General features: G+C 44.0%; 1 protein-coding gene across 7 annotated transcripts in view; it reads left to right on the top strand.

Moving 5' to 3' along the window:
- MBNL3 (muscleblind like splicing regulator 3) overlaps positions 1-22,364 on the top strand; it is a 110,885-nt gene that overhangs the window by 62,842 nt on the left and 25,679 nt on the right. For 4 of the 7 annotated variants that reach the window (XR_013226427.1, XM_077309424.1, XM_077309420.1 and 1 more), the window contains 4 exons: positions 5,262-5,426; positions 13,437-13,637; positions 15,611-15,847; positions 19,676-19,729. Coding sequence is in view for 5 of the 7 variants with exons in the window: in XM_077309420.1 (XP_077165535.1) it covers positions 5,262-5,426; positions 13,437-13,637; positions 15,611-15,847; positions 19,676-19,729 (657 nt within the window). In the remaining 2 variants the exon portion in view is untranslated. The remainder of the gene's footprint in view (positions 1-5,261; positions 5,427-13,436; positions 13,638-15,610; positions 15,848-19,675; positions 19,730-22,364) is intronic. The other 3 variants (XR_013226428.1, XM_077309422.1, XM_077309423.1) reach the window with 1 other exon arrangement.

Below are 22,364 nucleotides of genomic sequence, written 5' to 3'. Positions count from 1 at the left end.
TATTGCCCTGATATTGCAGCAGTTGGCAACTGGGTGGGTGGGGGGACCACTTTCAGCTGAAGTTGGGCCCAGTCATGATAGAAGAATGCCTGGCTGCCTGCCCTTGCTGATGGCAGCTGGTGCCTAGGAAGAGGGAAGATTTCCAGTGGATCTGCAGTAGGTTTTATCTTCATATATCCTGATGCTCAGTGCATGGCTTCCACAGTATCTAAATAGTTAATCGTAGCTAAGAGTTCATACAGCATTTCTCTTGAGTGCTGAGACCCACTAACCTTTCTGACCACCTGACAAGTCAGGCCACATTACAAATGAGGCTCTGAGGTTGACAAGAGAGTGACTAAGTCACCTAAGACTTTCTACCAAACTGGAGCTATGAATCAGAGAGTTTCCACCTCCTACTCCCCCCAAAGTAAGATCAGCCACCCTGGAAATACTTGGTCAGAGTCTCAGTCCTAGCCGTTGAAAGAGTAGAAAGAAGCTTTCTTGCAAGTTAAGGACGGTCCTTTCTGCAGTTTGTTCCCCTCTATTCTGAAACCTGATTGGGATCTTCTGAAACTTTGGTTCCAGTATAGGCAAGGGAGGGCACATGACTACAAGTATTATTGAATGGGTATTTAAGCACTGGAATTGTGTGATGGAATTATTTACAACCACTGGGGCATTAAACCACTGAGGTAGCCAGAGATGTGGACTGGGTACAGCAGAATGGCAGCCTTTCACACAATAATTTTCTCCAGCTGTTACAGGGCTGAAGTCTCTTGTATATCAGGCCACATCCTCCATAGTATCCCATTTTGCACTTCAAATGCAAGCATGCTTCAGCAAATGGCAAATAAAATAGGAAGTATTCACCAAGGTTGGGCCTGGAGTTCAAGATGAGCCCATTCCTTTTACAGAATAGAAGAAAACTTGGCTTCCCAAGCTTCCCTCTCAATTGATGTGTAGCATGTAAAGAAGCTGACCCTACTGAAATTCTCCCTTTCAATGCCATTGTCTTATGCTTGGTTTGATGCTCCAAATCCGGCCCGCACAGAAGAAGAAGAAGAGTTGGTTCTTATATGCCACTTTTCTCTACCCGAAGGAGGCTCAAAGCGGCTTACAGTTGCCTTCCCTTTCCTCTCCCCACAACAGACACCCTATGAGGTGGGTGAGGCTGAGAGAGCCCTGATATCACTGCTCGGTCAGAACAGTTTTATCAGTGCTGTGGCAAGCCCAAGGTCACCCAGCTGGCTGCATGTGGGGGAGTACCGAATCGAACTCGGCATGCCAGATTAGAAGTCCGCACCCCTAACCACTACACCAAACTGGATTAGAAGATCGCACCCCTAACCACTACACCAAACAGGCCCAGTATATCTTGATTTCGGCTACAGAAAAAGAGGTCTACATTGCATTTGAAATAAACAAATGCATGCAGTATAAACGGTGCTTTCAACTGCATGTATCTGATATAAAGACATCATGTGAATCTGTCACACTTTGAAAGATTGTTCAAAAGATCCTGGGTTCCGTGAGTTGTCCTGGCTCTCTTCACCAAAAACCCTGCTGAAAGCAGGCCTAGAGTTGGTCTGAAGTCCTGAATAATGAGCAGCTTGCTTCCCCATTGCAGCAGCAACTACAATTTGTATTCGTGAATGTGGTGCTTTGACATTTACTCTCTCGGGCCTGGAACGGTCTCTGCTCTGTCTGTGTGCAGCATGCTGTCTCCTCAGCTGCAGCAGCATTCAGCACACGCATCGAGAGGAAGGTCGGAGACCTTGAGGGGGAGATTCAATCAGGCAGGGAAAGTTGTGGAATTGGATTATGAGATTTGCAGTGCAAGTGCTGCATGCGTGGTTGGGGTGGGGTGGAGATGACAACTGTGTTTACTGATTCTCCATTTCTGTGAACATATTTAATAGTCTGGAAGTGCAGACTGAATCAGACACAATGCACAGAAGATGGATTCTGCCAGCCCTCATCATCTTTGCAGTGTTTCTGCTCATTCATTCATGCACCCTTCCCCAAAGCCAGATTACTCCATCTAAACACTTATTTTGGCTATTTGGTATTGGCAAGAACACGTTAATTTTATTTATTGCTTTACTCACATTGATATACAATCCCTCCTTAATCCTTCAAAAGCCTTTAAAGCATAAGAATTACATTGCTCAAATTAAATTAAAATATCAATTATTTGTAAACCGCTCAGGGAGCAGTATAAATAAAAGAGTAAGGCTAAGGGGGGGGGGGTCCAGGATAGAAACAGGGGCCAACAATTGGCCCATTGACCCTGGACTGACAAGAATTCCAGCCAGTCGGGTGAGGGGCCAATCGGAAGGCACAAAGCGCCTTCCGATTGGGCCCTCACCAGGACAGACCAGAGTTCCATCCATCCAGTCAGGAGGCATGAAGCACCCACTGGATGCTGTTGCGGAGGTTCTTTTGTCTCCTGTCTCCCTGTGCAGTAGGCTTCAAGTCTTTCAATTCAACAACAACCTGTGTGGGAGGCCTTAAATTTTTCTTCTCTAACACAACCCTGCCCAAAGTAGCCCTTTCTGTCTGGGGGGCTGATCTTTATACTATGAAGATGAGCTGTAATTCCAGGAGCTCTCCAGGCCCCACATGGAGGTTGGCTACCCCTGGGTTGGAAATATTCCTCGAGTTTTGGAGGTGGGACCTCAAAATTGTACAATGCCTCAGTCCAGCCTTCGAGGAGGCCGCGGGTGTGCTTCTGGGCCCGGGGGGGAGCCTTTCCCCCCCGGCCCCAAAAACACACCTAGTGTCCGTTGCATTTACAAGTACAATGGGCTTGGTCCCTAGTATATTCATATTTCTGTAAGATAAAGTCAGTTGTACGTCAGAAGAGACTTGGTGGATGAAGTCAGTGGTCCACTTAGTCCAGAATCCTGTTTCACAGAGCAGTGGCCTGTTGCCTTGGAGGGCCGATAAGCAGGGTATCAAAGTTAAGGCTTCCCCCTAATATAGCCTCCTACCACTAACATTCAGAGGTTTACTGCCTCTGGATGTGGAGGATCCCTTTAGTCACTATGATTAGATGAAGCACATCTTGTACCCTGATCAACAGGGACCTGGATTTGGGATATGCTCTCCTCAAAATGCACATATACAGTGATCTCTCTAAATGTCTGAAATTTTGTATACATGCAGGGTTTGCGCTGTGATTCAGAAGCTGGTATCTCTTTACTGCAGTATGTGAAATGATATCACTATAACAAGGGAGCCTCTAAGTATGTGGAAAGCATAGAAAAACATTGGAAAAGTACATGATGATAGCGTGCGTATTTTTCTCTCCAAAAGATAAGCTGACCACGGTGCTTTTCAGAAGCAAATACAGAAGAATGAAACCCTGTAGAATAATTTGGGTTTAGGAATATGATGTCCCTCCAAGTTGTTCAGATTTTACAACTGACGCTTGCCGCAAAAATGATCAGAATGTAACAAGAGCCCTTTCAGAAATGCAATTTGGGCAGCTCATCTCATTTCCCCGGAATTGTACTCACTGTACGTTCCACGTGCTGAGCTGAGTCTTCCTTATAAGACCCTCGGACCTCTGAGCTCAGTGCCATCCACTGCCTGGCAGCACCTCTGCAGAGTCTCAGACCAGAAGGGTCTTTCCCAGCTGTGCTACCTGGAATCCTTTTATCTGGAGGTGCTGAGGATTGGGCCTGAGAACACCGGGCATGCAAAGCTTGCACTCTTTGCCACTTGGTTTATGGGTCCTTTTAATGAGTAGAACATTCTTCCAGTTATTATCATTGGTTACAATGAGAAATGGCAGCAGGAAGACAGACATGTTGGTTTTGGAAATGTGTGGAAATGCTTTGGGCTTTTCTCACAGGATAAATTTTCTAGCACCTTCGAGTAAAAAGGTTGTTTTGAGACAAAGGGCTTTTCAGGTCTCCAGCATGCAGATTCAGGAGCCTGTCTACCAAGAGCCAGCCTCTCCCCCACCCCCCACTGCAGTCTTCTCCCTCCTCTCCCCCTCCCATGTGGTCCATGTGGATTCAATGCTCTGCAAAGGCAACAATTGAAACAACACATTTCCAAGTTAAATCTTGGCTCGTGGATCACGTGGCCTGGGAAGCCAGTAGCACACTCATTCCTCTGCATGCAAAAGCATCCAGATTTCTAAATTCGGTAGAAATGTGCATTGTCTCGATCATGAGCCTTGCATATCAAGTCGGGGAGGGGGGCGCTCAGCTGGCAGGGATTTGCCGATATAGTTATATCTCTTGTAAATATGCCCTCTTATATAGAACAGTTGGGGCCAGCTGCAGATTTTGGATAGCTTTGGGCATGATGCACTCTGGTGGCCCTTCCACTAAGCACACTTCCCCCAGAATGTGCTCATGTGCCCAGACACACATGCCTTTCTCAGGGAGGAAGTGAAGCGGGACTCCATTCTCCTTTAAGCCATGATGGGGTCAGCAAGACTAGCAGAAGTATACAAGAATTGCTCTCCACTTCTTCTTGGTGTCTGTTCCTGCATGAAATGAGAAATTGCCGGAGTGACCGCAGGGATGTTGCAGGAGTCTCTAGCACAATCTCCTGTTTCGGGGTTGGGGTGGTGGTCTTAAGCCAAGCACCTCCAGTTAGGTGCTTTGCCATGCTGACTCTTGAGGTGGGCCCTAAGCACAGTAGGTCAGCTTCAAGAGATAAATTGTTTTTGCAAAGATGGCATTAATGTCAAGGGGCCAACTAGGCTGGACGGAAGCCCAGAATACCTGCAGGATCCACACCGGTCAAAGATTTGTTGCAGCCTGCCTTGGCTCAGACTTACATAGTGTTGATTTGCAGGATACGGACTACCTCTGTATCTTTAGTGTGTGTGTGTGTGTGTGTAAAATGCCATCAAGTCACAGCTGACTTTCGACTTACACAGCAGCCAAGCAGGGGCCTCCCCGTCCTGGGAATCTGCTGAGCAGGAGACCCGGGACGGGGAACAAGACAGCCCTCCCAAGTGTGCTGGTTGTGGGAGTGTAGTGATCAATTTGTGGCAGATTTTGTGTTCCTACCCAATCTGCCGCAATCTGATTCTTGCATATTTTTGGTCCAAGATTCTTTATCTCCACTTCTTTGCTTAGATCAGTGGTTCTCAACCTTCCTGATGCAGTGACCCTTTAATACAGTCCTGCTGGCTACAGCTGCCTTGAACCACAAGGAAAGATGGGATTGAAATGTTTAAATTAATAAATCCATTTCCTTCTACTACTAGGGGTATTCTACTCACTGAAATGTGTTCCCTTCCCCTGCTCCAGGGCCGCTGCACTCGAGAGAACTGCAAATATCTTCATCCTCCACCGCACTTAAAAACACAACTCGAAATCAATGGACGCAACAACCTGATCCAGCAAAAGACAGCCGCAGCCATGTTTGCACAGCAAATGCAATTCATGCTACCAGGAGCCCAATTACAGCCAATTGTAAGTTGCAGATATAATGTTCTTGCTTGCTGATTTTGTGATACACAGGCCTAGTGCAGACATAACCATGGTTAAGAGATGGGGTACTATCCTAGTGTGTGCAGTTCCTCCTCCAGCCTCTTACTACTCTCTATTAAATCCGAATCCTTCCCTTTTTGGTGTCATGATAGGGTTTTATATGCTAACCATAGTTGGCATTAAACCAAAGTCAGAAGATAGTTTGTCATTAATGGCTAAAGCTAGCCGTGGTTTGTGAGTCACATTGTATTTAAGGAGGATAATTTTTGGTCTGTTGTGGCATAGGGCTCAGGGTGTCAGACTAGGACCAGGTTCAGATTTCCACTCAGCCATGAAGCTCACTGGAGACATTTAAGCAGTCTCTTTCTCAACCTGACTTACCTCACAGGTAGGTGTGAGAATAAAATTAGGAGGGAAAATTAATTTTGCTGTTCTAGACTTTTTATTAAAAGCATCACAAAATAACATAACAGGATTACGTTACATAAAACATTACATAAAACATAACAGAATAACATTTCTTGTTATTTTAGTATTAAAAGTGTTTTATAGGAGATGTAATTATTACAACAGCCCAGTAAGGTAGGCCATTAATTTCTTCACATGTGGGTTTGAGGCTGAGTGGGAGTGGTTTACCTAATGCCACCCATTGATTTTGTGACTGACATGAGATACAAACCAGTGCTTCCACCCTTGGACCACAGATTACTCTCTTGGAACTAATGCTCCATTTGGTCCTTATTGAAGGAAGGGAAGGGGAAACTCCACATGAAAGAAGGAGAAAGAGACAGCATGAATTAAACATGTGCTGGTGCTAAATCATCAGATACGGAAGATGATCCAGTGATTGAGTGCCAGGAAGCTTTCTGGCATGCACCTTCCCAATCAAAAATTTCACCTTTTAATGCTTTAATAAAATTTTTTAACCTGTGCTTTGTTTGATGTCCCCAAAGAGGCTTTGAGTAAAACCAGAAATCAAACTATACTGTACATGAAAAACAGAAAACTTAAACGATCACAAACAACAAGCTGTTTGGAAGATAAAGAAACAGCTAAAAAAAAACAGCTTTGTACAAATGGCAGCCTCAGTTCAGTGCCCTCATTGCAATCTCCAGCTAACTCCCTCGCTACCATTTAAGAATGGGAAGTGTGCTGCAGAGCTGACTCTCTAACTGGTAGGCTGACATCACATCAAGCCACCATTAAGCCTGGGTGTGCATGAACCTGGCTTGTTGCCAGCCATGTGCATAATTCCTTGCTTCTTTCATCTTTTCTTACATGGACCATGCTGGAAGAATCCTGATTAAATGTAACAGTACAATCCTAAGAACAAGTTTTCTGTGAGTAAGCCCCACTGGGGAAGCCTAAGTAGGATTCCAAGTAGACTTGTTTAGGATTGGGCTCTAATTTGCCTTACTTGTGATATATGGACACAAGTATGCAGTTTGGTGTAGTGGTTAGGAGCGAGCCAGGTTTGATTCTGCACTCCTCCACATGCAGCCAGCTGGGTGACCTTGGCCTTGCCACAGCACCAGTAAAGCTGTTCTGACCGAGCAGTAATATCAGGGCTCTCTCAGCCTCACCTCCCTCACAGGGTGTCTGTTGTGGGGAGAGGAAAGGGACAGCGATTATAAGCCGCTTTGAGATTTCTCCTGGTAGATGAAAGCAGCATATAAGAACCAACTCTTCTTATCTGGATTTCTCCCCACTGAGTGGGGTTCTAAATTAGGGCTTAACACTTTATGTATTTAAAATTAAAATGTTTATTGGCCACCTTCTCAAGGCAGCTTACAAATACAGATAAAACACATAGGATAAAACCAAACAATTAAAATCACTTCTCAGGTCTTCTACTTAACTTTAATTGCCTCCTAAAGATCGAAAGTGAAGGGTCCAGGCACACTTCCCTGGGGAGGTTGTTCCATAATCATGAGGCTACCGCTGAAAAGCCCCTCTCTTGTCTATTCACCAAATGAGCTTATTTGATTAAAGGGACAATTAGGAGGGTGCGATCTTGATTCCCAGGATCATCCTTCAAATGACCTGGCCCCAAGCCATGTAAGGCTTTCAAAGGTCAGAACCAACACCTTGAATTGGCCTTAGAAATGGATCTGTGCCCAGTGTAATTGCTGTAATATTAAAGTCACGTGCTCCCAATAAGTGTCTTTGACCAGAAATCTAACCATAGCATTTTGCACGAACTGCACCCTCCAAACATTCTTCAACAGTTGCAAGCATGCTAAGAATCCCAGATTGTGGGTAAAACAGAGTTTGGTTATGCAAGATGCTTGCAACTGTACATCACAGAGAGTTTGGATTCTTTCCTTGCTCTCTGTACAAGAATGAAGAAGGGAAGAGAGAGGCCAGGAGATAATCCTGATAAGGGAGTGGCTTTGTGCACTTTCAGGCTTAGTGTCTGCTTCATGTCAGGTCTGAAAGGAGCCAAAGATTTTGTGGTGTTTTCCTTGTAGGGCAAAGAGAGCTGCAGGCACCAGGTAGAATACATCTAAGTTAGTTAATCGGACTGATTCTGCTGTCCATTGATCTACATTTATCAGTTATCAGTACTTTACGAATCATAGAATCATAGAGTTGGAAGGGGCCATACAAACCATCTAGTCCAACCCCCTGCTCAACGCAGGATCAGCCTAAAGCATCCTTTAGGCTGAATGTATTACAGCTGGCATTTGAATGAGAAAATAACGAATACCTTGTTCAGGAAGGTAGCTACTGACTAATAATTTCTATTGCATTTTATGTGCAATGTGGTTTCAGATTCGTTGCTTATTTAGTTTAGCATAGTACTGGCACCGTTTGCATTCCTGAAGAGGCATCCCATTCTAACAATGACCACTTTGTACATTAACCTTTAATCATGAGAACAGAAAAGCAGTCAGATTGGATTAGGCCAATGATCCGTCTAGTCCAGCATCCCGTTTCACCAATTAGATGTCCATACAAGTCCTACAAGCAGATCACAGAAGCCAAAGTCTTCTCCTGTTGTTAATCCCTGTCACAGATATTCAAAAGGAGAGTGTGGCCTTAAGTTCCCAAACTGTAGTATAATTTGTCAAGCTAAGCTTTGTCCCTCAGTGTGTCCCTGGAGACAGGGGTAGTCAACCTGTGGTCCTCCAGATATTCATGGGCTACAATTCCCATGAGCCCCTGCCAACAAACGCTGGCAGGGGCTTATAAGAATTGTAGTCCATGAATATCTGGAGGACCACAGGTTGACTACCCCTGCATGGAGAGACACCAGCTAACCTGCTTGTCACCTTCCAAATGGGAGTACCTGGAGATGCAGAAAAACTCCTTAATTGCAGACATATCACTGAACCATGATTAACACAAACTTCTGTTTGCAAGCCCACATCTGGTTGGTAGCCAGTCCTTGACTTTAAATATTCGAATGTTACACTTAACCATGGTTAAGGAAAACAAACCATGGCTATATGTCAGGTCTGCCTCAAGCACTGCGATACTACTCAACCCCACCTTCAGGGAGACTGAATATTTATAAGTAATCCTGGTTCAATCCTTGTGGGTCCCTGATGTATAAAGTTTGGAACAAATAAAGAATTGTTCCCCTTTGAAGAATACAGATGGATGAACACATACTAGGAAGCATTAGAGCAAAGGAAAGCATTTGGGCCCCTGGAGTACCCTGATCAAATGCCCTATGAGGATCCTTGAGACTAGGGCATCAGCTACAGGAGGGTAGCTTGTGGCTGAACAGTATGAAAGTGAAAAGAGCAGGTCACCAATGGAGCCAGTTACCTTGTGTGGGGAGGAAGGTTCTCGTTTGCTGGAGGTCTTCAAGCAGGGGCTGGACTGCTCTAGCTTGGAGGTGCTGCACAGGCCAGAGGGTTGAACAGGATAGTCTATAAGGTCCCTTATAACTTTAGCGCTCTCTCTCGCTTCAGATTCCTCCTGAAGGAAAAAAAAAACCTTTTGGTTAACCCCCTAGTCCCCCTTTCCAAAGTAAAAAGGTAAAGGTAAAGGTATCCCCTGTGCAAGCACCGAGTCATGTCTGACCCTTGGGGTGACGCCCTCTAGCATTTTCTTGGCAGACTCAATACGGGGTGATTTGCCAGTGCCTTCCCCTAGGAAGCCTAAAAGGTTGCATACTGTTCCTGGTATTTGCTTCCACCTACATTTCTCTTTGGCAAATATTTGATTGTAATCTTCTTGGGGCAGAGAGCTGCCTTTTTGCATGCTATTAAGTGCTGTGGATTTTAATGGCTATATAAAAAAGCAGAAGAATGTGGCTTCCTATAATATTTGCAAGAAGGCCTTTCTTTTCCTTCCTTATGTGAGACTCATTGTTCCCAAATTCTAGCCTGGACGTGCTCTCTGCCTGTCTCTAAACCACAATCTAGGTCTCATCGAATTTCTTAGTGAGTTAAAAGAGAAGCAAATCTGGGCTGTTTTATGTCAATACCTGGCAGTAGTCCAGGTTTCTTCCAACTCCTGCCCCACCTCAACAGCAGAAGCAAAACCAGCACTAGCAGCCACGCTGTTATCTTCATAAAGTAGAGAGCTCTACGTAACCCTACCCCTCCTCTTCTAGGGAGGAATGGCGATAAATGAAATAAGACTTGAAAAGAGGCTTTGATTGTAAGGGGAGAGGTGAGCACAGCCCACTGGCCCAAAAGCCGTTTCTGTGCTGCCTAGGAGAGGGAATGCTGGTGTTGGCCTCAGCATTTGCCTGGCATCCTTGAAACCACGCAGCTGCGTCACCAGCATGGAGTGCATTCAGAAACACCATGAATTTTAATAGTTTGTACGAGAGAGTGTGTGCCTAGACACTTCTATGGCTGAGCACAAACAGCAGCTTTCAGAATTTGATTTCGTCATAGCATGGGAATGCGCTTTTTTCTCCCCTTTGTTTTTCTCTCTCTTTTTTTTTAAAGCCTTGGCTCATGTCTCATGTGTTTTCAAAGAGTCCACCATTATGCAGCTGTGAATCTCCTTGCTCACATTAATTATTGCACTGGGAACTGGAACCCAGCAATGCCAGTCTGGGAAATAGTGTATAGCAGTCAGCACATAATTTCTGAACTGAAAGGTGTCAAGGTTTGAAGCTGCCTGCAAGTCATGCCCTCTTCCGTGTCTGCTGGCATATCTTGCTGTGGTTACTCACTGATGAGGGGAGAGAGAGAGGCATTCTGCATATGTCCAGAGGAACACGCTTCTCTGTTTGTGGTTTGCATCGAGAGCTGGACCCAGCATTAAGGAAACACGCTCAAGAGCCTATTCTGCAGGGTGTTTTCCCTTTCTTTCACTGTGCATGTTGTCAGGTTTCTTTGTAATTCTGCGCACTGATTTTCCTCCCTTCAGCACTCAGTTCGCTTTCTGGTTGCTGTTTTCTGAGAGTTCTTTTGTGCAGATTTCTCCCTTGTTTTGCTTCCAAATAGAAGATAATTCAAAAGCATACAGATTCCCCCCCCCCCCAGATTCTCCTCCTATCCTTTTGCCAGTCTCAAAGGTCAACCCCCTACCTACAGTGCTGCATGAGAACAAAATAAAAGGAGTGGAATTGTTAGTGCAGAATGAAATAGTCATGAGATGTAAAGAGAGAGAGAGACACTGGGGTGGGAAGCCTGAAGTTTGAAAACAACTTTAATGCTTTAGTAAACAAACTTGACGGGGGGGGGAGCACCTAACATGGCAACTGAGCCACATGGACCTTCTGCAATTGGAAACTTAAGAATCACTTGAGGTCAGTCCTTTGGAGGAAGAATGCAGCCTGCACAGGGCAGGCTCAAAAAAACTGCCAAGATCATGAACAGTGTGCAGGACCAAATTAGAGAATCGCAAAGAGAAACCCATGCAAATGTGCAAGTAAAATCAGGAAATTAGCATTACTAGGCTACTGCACTAGGGCATTGGTGAAAATACCCCCTCCCTATTTTTTTTTTCCAATATAGTGGCACAAGACTAACAAAGCTCTCTGGAGGTTCTGCCAGAGAACTCCTCCCCCATACAAATTTCAGACCTGTGCAAAGCGTGGTAGAGTGCACCCAACATTGCAGAGGAGCGCATAAACACATACACATATGTGTTACCAATTATCCTAGCTTGCAGTGCTGTACACTCAGCATGCTTTCCCATATTATAAAATCATGTGACTCCCATTTTTCACTTTGGCTAATAACACAGCAGGGAATCCCCTAGTGCCCCACAATTTGGAAAATGGGCTTTAGCAGCTGGTTGTCATTTTCAAAAAAGTCTTTCAATTTCAACATTAGGCTTCCCCCCCTTTGCCTGCATCCCTTTCTATTCTCTTTCACTTATGGAACTTATGCTAAATGCTTGCACAAAACCTGAACTATGAGGATTTAAATGGCTCTTGCTGGATGCTACTGGGCATTTAAGTAATTAAAAAAAAACTTTGGACATCACCTCCCACATCACAAGTGATGCTCCACTCTGATCTAGAAAAGGGCATTTTTTAAAAACTGTAGCTGCAGAAATAAATACACTAGGGGGAAAAGAATGGTGTAAAAAGCAGTCAGAGAATCCAAAGTCAAGATTAAAGGCTTACTGCTCTGAAAATCTGCAGTAAGATGTGCATACACTATGGGCCTAGGTCTGAGCTTAAGAACAAATTGAGCTATCGGTGCTATTCTTATCGTGCTAGGAAAATCCAAAATCCAAATTCAGTGCCAAGAAAAGCCATGGATTCTTGAAGAGGTTCAGCAAGGCATTGTGGGTGGCAATCTCTGAAGAACGCAGGGGCAAGTAGGGAATGATTCAACAGCAACAACAAATGTATTGAAGAAACCAAAATATATCGTACATTTAAAATTTTGCCCACCTTTTCTTCTCTCACTTCCCTTTTCAGTAATCCTTGGTCATACAGGGCTTCTGTTCAATTTTCTTAGGGGAAATTAGTCCAAGCTTGTCAGGCTGTGAGTTCTATTAGTGAGGAACAAAATTCACATAGCTCAAGTGCCTATTGAAAAATCTGAGAACCCATAAACGTGGAAACTGAGAATTGTGACAGGTTGTGTCAGACCCTGGCCTAACACAATTGCCCGTAACCGGGTTACCAGGGTCTTAAATTAGAATGAACAATGGCAATAGCGGTGGAAGTAGGACGGGTGCTATGGCTGAGCTTTCTCCAAAAGAAAGCAGCATAATACTTGGATCTCTCCAAGCCCACTGCGATTATGCTGGCTAGCACCAGGCAGGAGGGAAGAAAGCAAAGACGAGTAATTCAGATTTCACCACTGGTACTTTTTCTTTTTGCTGAATAAATTTTATTTAAAAATAATAAACTGCCTATTACAGAACTATTATTTCTTAAAGATATTCATTATTTTCTAATGCAAAACAAAAGCGAAGAAAAAAAAAATCACCAAATCTTTTTTTCTTAAAAGCAGCTTTTAGAAAGAGAAGGGGGAAAAGACCCATAATATTTCAAATTACATTTTATAACTCAAATGGGTAGCCGTGTTGGTCTGAAGTAGCACAATAAAATCAGAGTGCAGTAGCACCTTTAAGACCAACAAAGATTTATTCGAGGCGTGAGCTTTCGAGTGCAAGCACTCTTCTTCTTCACGGGGTGCCTGTTGTGGGGAGAGGAAAAGGAAGGCGTTTTGAGATTCATTTGGGTAGAGAAAAGCAGCATATAAGAACCAACTCTTCTTCTTCATCCCAACTCATCTCAAATCCAAAATTGGCTGGGTCCTTCCATTTCTATTGCCTGAAGGCTTGATTGATTGGGGGAGGGGGGGTTTCTCCTAATAGCCTGAGTTGCCCCCTTAATTGTGCCATTAAACCGGTGGTGATCAGGGACATTCTTCGTCCTTACTGATAAAGATGCTGTGTGCTTGAAATGCACTTGGTATGTGGGAATCAATAAAGAGGGAGGAGAGCATCACGAACTAATGACAGGAAATTAATAGACTGAGTTCTCCTCCCAGATAATTGTTCCCAAAGACTGGCCACCCTGACTCTGTTTCCTTTCCTTTCCTTTGTTTACAGACGACGTTTCCTGTGACTCCTTCGCTGGCAACCAGCCCCACGATGGCTTTCAGCCCCTACTTAAGTCATGTTTCTCCTGGAATGGGATTGGTTCCTGCAGAGCTGTTACCAAATACGCCAGTCTTGGTATCTGGGAACCCAGCCGTTTCAGTACCGGGAGGCTCTGCTGGGCAGAAATTGATGAGGACCGATAAACTGGAGGTATTTGCGTTGTCTTAATGCCATGTTTAAATGGGAGCCATTTGAACTCAAATGCTTGCGGGGTGAGAATATTATTAATATTAATATTATTAATATTATTAAGGCAAAATTTTGATTCCGTTTCCTTTTTTAAAAAAATCAATGCTTAAAAAAAAAAACCCTCCCCCTGGTTTTTGCATATCTGTTCTGTGATAACAGCATAATGTTTTGGGGCGTCTTAGTTCAAAAGCAAGGAAGCTTTTAAGGCCAGTTTTATTGATGTTGGAGTAAGCATTATCCGTTTTGTAAGTTAAATCAATGTTTGTACAAAATTGCTTTGTAGCTTCCGTTGTGTGTGAGTTGAAGACTACACTTAATGTGAATAATGCAGTGACTGGCTACCAGGATGAGTCAGAAAAAGCCCTTGACAGTATTGTTAATAGAGCAGAACTGCCATTACTTGACCCAAATCCCTAGGACCTGCTTTTAAAAATTATTTTGCAGGGGTTTTGTTGACTTAAAAAAACAACAACAACAGGGAAATTCAAGAGTTAGTTGATTCAAGACAATTGTTTTGAATCAACAGGCCTTGTTTACATGGCCTGGAGAGTCCCAACCCTATTTCCCTAGCCACACCTCCCTACAAAGATCACAGAATACTTTCGCTGAATTCCATGCAATTCTGTACAGCAGAGAAAATGGCCAAATGCTCTTCTAAGTGGTTGTTGATCTCAAGAAGAAATGAGGCCAGTGAGGAAGTCCTGATTATTTGAGGCAGCTCTCTCTCAAGTGTAAGCTTGTTTCAGTTTCTGTTGAGTGAATGAAGGTATCTAGGGAATTGTTCATCTAAACAAGACCACTAGTTTCCTATCCACTCTGGTTATCTGACATGAAAGCAGAAAGTGCAGAGATTCCTGTCCCCCTGAGTTCTCAAGGAGGAGGAAGCCAACTTAAAATCTATTCAAACTCTGATTTTTTAAAAATAACCCCACCAGCACCACCACCATCACATCTCTGGTACACACAAAGCTAACTTTTAACTTGTGTGTGTGTTTTAACTGGAGGCCTCTCTTAGTGAGTGGGGGTTAAATGACTGGATTAATTAACAAATATGAATTTGGCTTGAGAGGGATCATAAATTATTAAAAGTCCATATTCATGCCTTCATTAGAACTAAACAGGAGTTCTGAAATGTAGAGGTTGTCCTGCATTGGCAAAAATGAAGACTCCTTTCCCTCAGTACACTGTATTTTGGCTGAGCATTTTGAACAACACATATCATTTTATATCATAGAATCATAGAGTTGGAAGGGGCCATGCAGGCCATCTAGTCCAACCCCCTGCTCAACGCAGGATCAGCCCAAAGCATCTTAAAGCATCCAAGAAAAGTGTGTATCCAACCTTTGCTTGAAGACTGCCAGTGACACTAACTAAAAACATGGCCAGAAGTTACCAGGCTCTGGAAGAGAAAAGAGCCATCTGTCTGAACTACTAACATGGCAGGAACCGTGGATTGAATCTGAAGCCTGGTTTCCACTCATTCATCTTTCACTGGATGCTAAACAAAAGTGGCCCTTTGCTGCAACACCTGTACCTCCTACACTAGGTGCATTGCCATTCTTTGAAAGACATTGGACTTGAAGAAGAACACATTCCTAGCAACCAATAAATGTGAGCTCTGCAGCAAAGGCCTACTTTAATCAGCAAAAGAAACATGAGTGAAAACACAGAATACAACGAAAACACCTGTTTTGACCGAAAGAGAGCAATAGAGAGCTGCCTCTTGCTCCCTTTTAAAAATGGATTTGGGATCAAGGCATGGGGGCATGACAGGTGGGGCTTGGTTAAATCTACTGAATCTGGATTCTCCTCCTGTTGTCTCCTGACTTGTTTTTATATGACCCCTGACAGTTATTGTTGAAGAATGAAAAAGGGAGTGTGATTGCTAATTCCCTCCTCCCCCTCCCCCCTGAATCATGTGGCTTTCTTTTAAGGTTTGCCGAGAGTTTCAGCGTGGAAATTGCACACGTGGTGAGAACGACTGCCGTTATGCTCACCCGATAGATATTGCCATGATAGACACAAACGAGAACACTGTTACAGTTTGCATGGATTACATCAAAGGGCGATGCTCTAGGGAGAAATGCAAGTACTTTCATCCCCCTGCACACCTGCAAGCCAAAATCAAGGCAGCTCAACACCAGGTGAATCAAACTGCTGCAGCTGCAATGGTAAGCGAATGACCTCCATCCAAATGCATTGCTCAGTTTTGTTTGTTTGGTCTGCAGAGCACAAGAGGGATGTAAGAGGTTTGTTGTCCTGTTTTGAAGAGCCTTAAATTATGGTGTACACTGCCATGTAAAAACAGGTTTTATGGGGGAGAAGTACCCCCAGCTAGAGCAGAGCAGCTTGAAAGCAAGCTTTACCAGAAACAAGTTTGAAGTGTAGGAAACTAACATGCCAAGATTAGACTGAGGCCAGATCCCTTCCTGTACATTATGAATATTATTCTCTGTACCTCTGGGCTGGAGGAAGGAAAAACCAAGTTTATGGTGTAATACGTGTTTTGCCTGGTACAGTTTTTATCCCGCTCTTCCTCTACTTAATTCAGGTGGTGAACATGATTTCCTTCCCCCTAGTTTATCCTCACAATACCCCTTGGGGGGGGGGGTAGATTAGGTTGATTGATCCAAGGTCAGTTTTAGACTGAGAAGGGATTTGAATCTGCATCTCCCAAAGTTCTAGTCCAGCATTGTAATCACAACTCCATACTGGTGTTCTTACTGCTGAATCATCCCTGGCAAAATCTTGAGCTCTTGAATTGGAGCGTTGGAGGGGATTTGCAAGGTTCAGCTCCGTAAGATTGTTTCTCCAAGGTCCCTTCAGTTGGGAATCACACTTTCCAGCCTAACAAGAACTCCATAAAGTAAAGCCTAAACAGTTATCCCTCAGCCATAAAGCCACGTTGATTAGAAACCTCTCTCTCTCTCTCACACACACACACACACACACACAAATAAACTAAACCAGCATCCATTCTGATAGATTCAGTGTTGCCTAGAAACATGCATCTTGATTAATCAGTTTGTTCAGCAATACTCATATCTGCACTGCCCTCCCTTACCATTACTGTGGGGATCAAGAAGCATGACATGATGAGGGTTCTTACATTTTAAAAGATCACTCTTTAATGACCCACACTCTAGTCAAAGCACTCTTGCTCGGAAGGAGCCTTTGGAAATATCAGCTGGTGGGTTCTTTTGTTAATCATCCCTAATCCCTGACATCTTAACTGCAACATTGGCGCCCCAGAGCATCTTTAATTCATGCTATTCCTTTCTGGTGTAAACCTAACTCGCCTTACTGATGTGCCGTTAACCAGCCTGCTTAAAATATTTATTGATCACTGGATGCCAGGGTCTTGCCACCCAAATAGCCTCTGGTTTATTCATTAACTTTGAAGGTTTCATGCTTTGATTGTGCCTTCTGAGCTTTCGGGGTAGCCTTGTAGATACGTCTGCAGATTTTGCCAGCCTGACGTGAAATGAAACTTGCCTTACTGGCACTACAGTTACAGCTTCAGAGGAGGGAAAATTCTCCTTTGGGTTATAGCAGTTTGCCAGATGGTCTGCCTGGAGAGTTTGCTTACCACAAATGTCTCAAAGAGAAGTTAGGTATAAAACCGGCTTTGGGACATACTCAAACACTAAAAAGTACCATTCAGGTGTGCTATCAGTCATGCCAATACATCTGGGAAAGTGGCTATGGTCCAAAAGGTATATGAAGTTGTCCTTGTTACCAAATGATATTCCTGATAAGATGTGAACAGGAAAAGAAACTCTTGACGTTAAACAGATGCTTATTGCCCCAGCTTTAGATAAATCACCCCCTTTACTTTGCTCACCTTCCATGGAATCATGAGAAAGCAGCTCCACATGGGCAGGAGGAAAGGACGGTATGGTTGTTTTCCAGATTGCAGCATCTCCTTGCTTTTGAAGAAGAAGAAGAGTTGGTTCTTATATGCCGCTTTTCTCTACCCGAAGGAGCCTCAAAGCGGCTTACAGTCGCCTTCCCTTTCCTCTCCCCACAACAGACACCCTGTGAGGTGGGTGAGGCTGAGAGAGCCCTGATATCACTGCTCGGTCAGAACAGTTTTTATCAGTGCTGTGGCGAGCCCAAAGTCCCCCAGCTGGTTGCATGTGGGGGAGCGCAGAATCGAACCCGGCATGCCAGATTAGAAGTCCGCACTCCTAACCACTGCAGCAAACTGGCTCTCTTCATGTGTGTATAAAGTGCCATTGAGTTGTAGTCAACAAGGCAATTAGCCAACTTAAAGCCAATTTAGAAACAGAGGTGGTTTGCCATTGCCTTCCTTGGTATTCTCCCAAGTACCAACCCTGCTGAGATTCTCAGATCATACAAGATCAGGCAGTATCATGCCACCTTCCTTTCTCACGGCACCTCATCAATTGCTTTCTAAACAGGGGGAAGGAAAGGCACAATGAGGACCATCATTAGTAGGGTACATCAGTGCAGGAAACCTGTATAGGCAGGTGCAGCCTCAGATAACTGCGCGGCAGTGAAGGTGTCGAGTGAGTGATGCCCTGATCAGTAGCCCAGCAGGGTGATGGCTTAGAAGTGTCAGTTCTAAGTAGGCAGCCCACCAACAAGACCCCCCCCCGTACCAGTGCTGAAATCATATCTCGCTTTTCAGTGGGTAATCACTATGTCTGGCTGCTCTCCAGACCCACAGACTTCAAAATTCTGGGAAGTGGTTCAGGCTGATCATGTGCCTGGCCAGGAGCCAAATTAGCTCCGTTTCATGAGAAATGTTTGCACAACTTTGCAAGGCAAAAAAAAAATGGGGGCGTCCAAGTAGTAACATGGAAAGCTGCAGTCATGCACTTGAGAGAACTAGGCACGGCTTCCTCGAGGATGATTAAGAAGTGGTAGCCACAAATTTGGATGTGTGTTTATGTTCATACAGGAGGAAGGACCTGGAGCATAAGACAAATTTAGATCCTGAAACTTTAGTATCTATAGAATGCAAACTCATCTCTAGTGCCATGTGCTCCTGACTCTTTGCCATGGACTGGCCCTTGGGTACCTCTCTTGTACCCACAAGCTCCCAGTGTGTGTTGTGGGTGTGACAACTGTGCTACAACATGAAAAAGGAATTAATGTTTCCCCACTCACCCCATTTACCTGACTTCAGACAACCGCATATATTCTTCTGCAGCATTGTGCGGGTGGGGGTGGGGTTTGAGGTTTAGAAAATGAACCAAATCAGGGCTTCCGTTTGCTTCTAAGCGTTGGGATTAGCATCAGTGTAAAAGTGCCATGCTGTAATTTCAGGCTGTGCATATCCAGTTGCCAAGGGATCTCAAATTCTGCCACTGGAAGGCACTTTATACAAATGGAATGTATTTGCTTAGTCGCAGACAATTTTATTCAACTTTCATGATTTAGAGTTTGAAATAATGTAGAGTTATGGTGGGTGTGCACAGATCTTTCCAGATTTTTTTCCTGCAGCCATGAGGACTAGAAACATTTCTAGAAAGAAAAGAAAGAAAGAAAGAAAGAAAGAAAGAAAGAAAGAAAGAAAGAAAGAAAGAAAGCCTTTGCAGCAACCTTTTTATTTACAAAGCCTTGATCGTATTTTCTACATTCTTTGTTCAAAATTTATTCCATGTTCTCTGTGCTTGTTGCAAAACAACCCTACGGTGTCTGATGCCGCAAAGGTCTCTGTAACACTGATGCCTTTTACAAGTGCCCTGTGGTGACACAGCTTTTTTTTCTGAAAAGTGTAGGAAAGCCAAGGATCCACCCAGAGCAGTTGTCTGGTTAATGGTAGCAAAGTCCCTGTGTTGTGCATGTGTAGTCTGTTTTAATATATATATTGTATAATGCATTCATTTTATTTTTTTCTCTTCACCTACTCCACAATGTCGCTCTCCTTTTTTTGATGCACCTCTGCTTGCTTCCTGATTTTCTGTTGTTGTGCTTGAAAACCCCCCCTTGGCTCATTACCATCATGTGCTCGCTGCCTGCTAATTAAGACTCAGCCAGCTGTCCGATCACTGAAGCGACCCCTCGAGGCAACCTTTGACCTGGTACTTGGACCTCTCACCTTCTTGCTTTGCATGTAACCATCTTTTAGACTGCATGGAATACATTTTTTTCTCATCTGTTTGGTTTTGTGCTTTACCTATGGAGACTGCCCATCTAGAGAGGAGGTGTTGCCCCATTCTTTCTAGCACAATGCACATCTTCCCTCCCCCTCCAAAACAAGGTGTAATCTGCCATATTAATTGAAAATGGTTTCTGATACAGCAGAAGCTTCCCCTCCAAAAAAAGACCAGATGCATCTTTGAAGCAATGTAATTATCACACTGTTTTTCTAAACAGTCTGTTTTCCAACAGTGGCAGCTGTGGCATTTTTATAACACGAAACACAGCGGGACTGGTTTCACACCTTTAGTCTGAAACACAGCAGAAGCCTTCAAGGATTTTCACTGGCATGAAAACAACAAGCCTACCCAAACCACCTTTTCTGGCTAATTTTGAAAGTGTTCAGGATTGTCTGGGCCTCAGTGCCTATTCTTATACAGTGGGCATCTCTCAATTGGCAGTGGTGCTCCAAGCTATCAGGCAGAGAAAAGGAGAGAAATCTTCTATGATGGCTACTACCTGAGGATTGAGTTCCACGGCAGAACTTACTGGGTAGGAAACGTGAACCCAGCCTGTAAACATCATCATTACTTGTATGTTCTTCTTTCTTCCCATTCTGGAACAGAACCATCCTGTGGTGCAAAAAGAACATCAGCTTTCCCCCTTTCCTGCACTGTTTTTCTGTGCAGAAATGGTAGTGGTGGGGAGTTATTTACCCCATTGGGGAAGACCATGTGGACTTCCATAGTGAGCCAAATAGTTCCTTTCCCAAATATCTTTTGTTTGAGATAACTGTGTAGGCCGAAGTGGATTGGAGCTCCTTCTGTACCATGCCATGGTTCTGGCACAGTGTTAATCACACATAGGGGAAGAGAGAACATGCGAGTGATAGAGTTTACAAATTGGTTCTTGACCAAGTCCTCCATGTCTCATACCCTTTGAATTCTGCCTTATGGAAATTGATGATGAGGGCTTTTAACCAGAGTCACCAGGATGAACTGTGGACCAACTACAGTGCAAAACTGATGCTCAGACATTAATCTATGGGCTTTCCCCTTCTTATATTGCCAGCTGTGTGCCACAGAGTTAGGAGTGTGGGGAGGTACCGTCTACATGCTCCTCCTTATTGCCAAGTTTCAACCCACACATTTTTCCTCAGGTGATCTTTTCAGAACAATGTCAAGCTAAAACACATTTTTGTTCTGTGTCTGGTGGCTACAGAAATGACCCAAGATGCCTAGTCCAAGAGGGTCAGTATACAAGTCAAATTATAAATAAATAGAATAGTCTGCTGTAAATAAGTTATAGATACTGAGATCTACCTGGGATTTTCAGAAACAAAGCTGAAAATGCAGATTCTGCAGCAAGTAAGGATAGCAAAATGGAGTTACTGATATATTTCTGAAAATTAGGGGGAAAGGGTTCCTGCCACTGCCCCCTGCCCCGGGTATGCATAAAAATATACTTTTGTAAGTGTAAACCTAAAATTGGCACAGGTCATCCCTGAATATGCTCCATGAGTCTTAAAATATCAAATGTAGTCAAGCATCAGTTAAAAGTTGGGGTTTCATTTTAAGGACAATGAAGGAGCAAGGGTACTGATCTTCACAGGAGTCTGGATAGAGAGATTTGAGTGAGGAGATGAAGGATAAGACATCCCTTAAGTAAACAAATTTAAATATTAGAGGACATGAAAAAACAGGACCGATTGTAATTGTCATTTCCCCCCGAAGCCCCACAGTTCCATGTCAATTAAAGGAGAGGGAAGGAAAATACTGGGGGGGGGGGTCTGCTAAAACCCACAAGACATTATAGAGAAGAATTTCCCATTCTTTCTTCACTCCCAACTTGTGAAATACTAATCTGAACATTAGAAACTTTGCAGCGCCAGAGGATTGCTTCTGAGGCCAACAGGGAGTGTGATCTGGGGCTGCTGGCATCCTCAAAGGAGAGCTTCCTCCCCAGGTGCCAGTAAGGAAGCAGTTTGCTTAAAGCACAACCTTTCTTGTCTAGTTGCTGGTCTTGTTGTATCCAGCTTCAAGTAATTCAGGGGTAATTTGGTTGCACTCACCCTTTCTCCTCCTTTTGGACAAGAGAGCCCACTAGCAAGATCTTCGGGCTACTTCGTTCCATCCTGCTGAACCTACAGAAATATTTCAAGAAATCCAGTGTTGTTTTCAATGCCAGTAAGTCGTCCACCTTTAACACAGAGCTAGATGGGATTTTGCCATGGCAAAGGCCAATGGATAACAACCTGTTATCATATCTCTGGCAGCCAGTTTAGATTGCCAGTTGCACCTTTGTGGAAGAGGCAGGTGCATAACCCAGAGGAATAAAAATGGCCCAGAGTGATTTGCCTGCCTGCTCACCAGGAGGCTTGTTCCAGTTACCCCAGGTGACAGGCTGCACTAGTTCACGAGACTGACATAAAAGTAGTCCAATCACCAGCTCAATAGATCCTGCAAGGTCAGCTGGTCTTGTTGGTAATAAATACACCGTGTCCTATTGTTTTGTTGTTGCCAGTTGGTTATTTTAAAACCCAAATCCAAATGTGCACATCCAGCCCTACCCTCGGGG

This window comes from Paroedura picta, chromosome 13 (genome assembly GCF_049243985.1).
Source record: "Paroedura picta isolate Pp20150507F chromosome 13, Ppicta_v3.0, whole genome shotgun sequence".
Taxonomy (NCBI): Eukaryota; Metazoa; Chordata; class Lepidosauria; order Squamata; family Gekkonidae; genus Paroedura; species Paroedura picta.
This window is presented reverse-complemented; position numbering and strand designations above follow the sequence as displayed.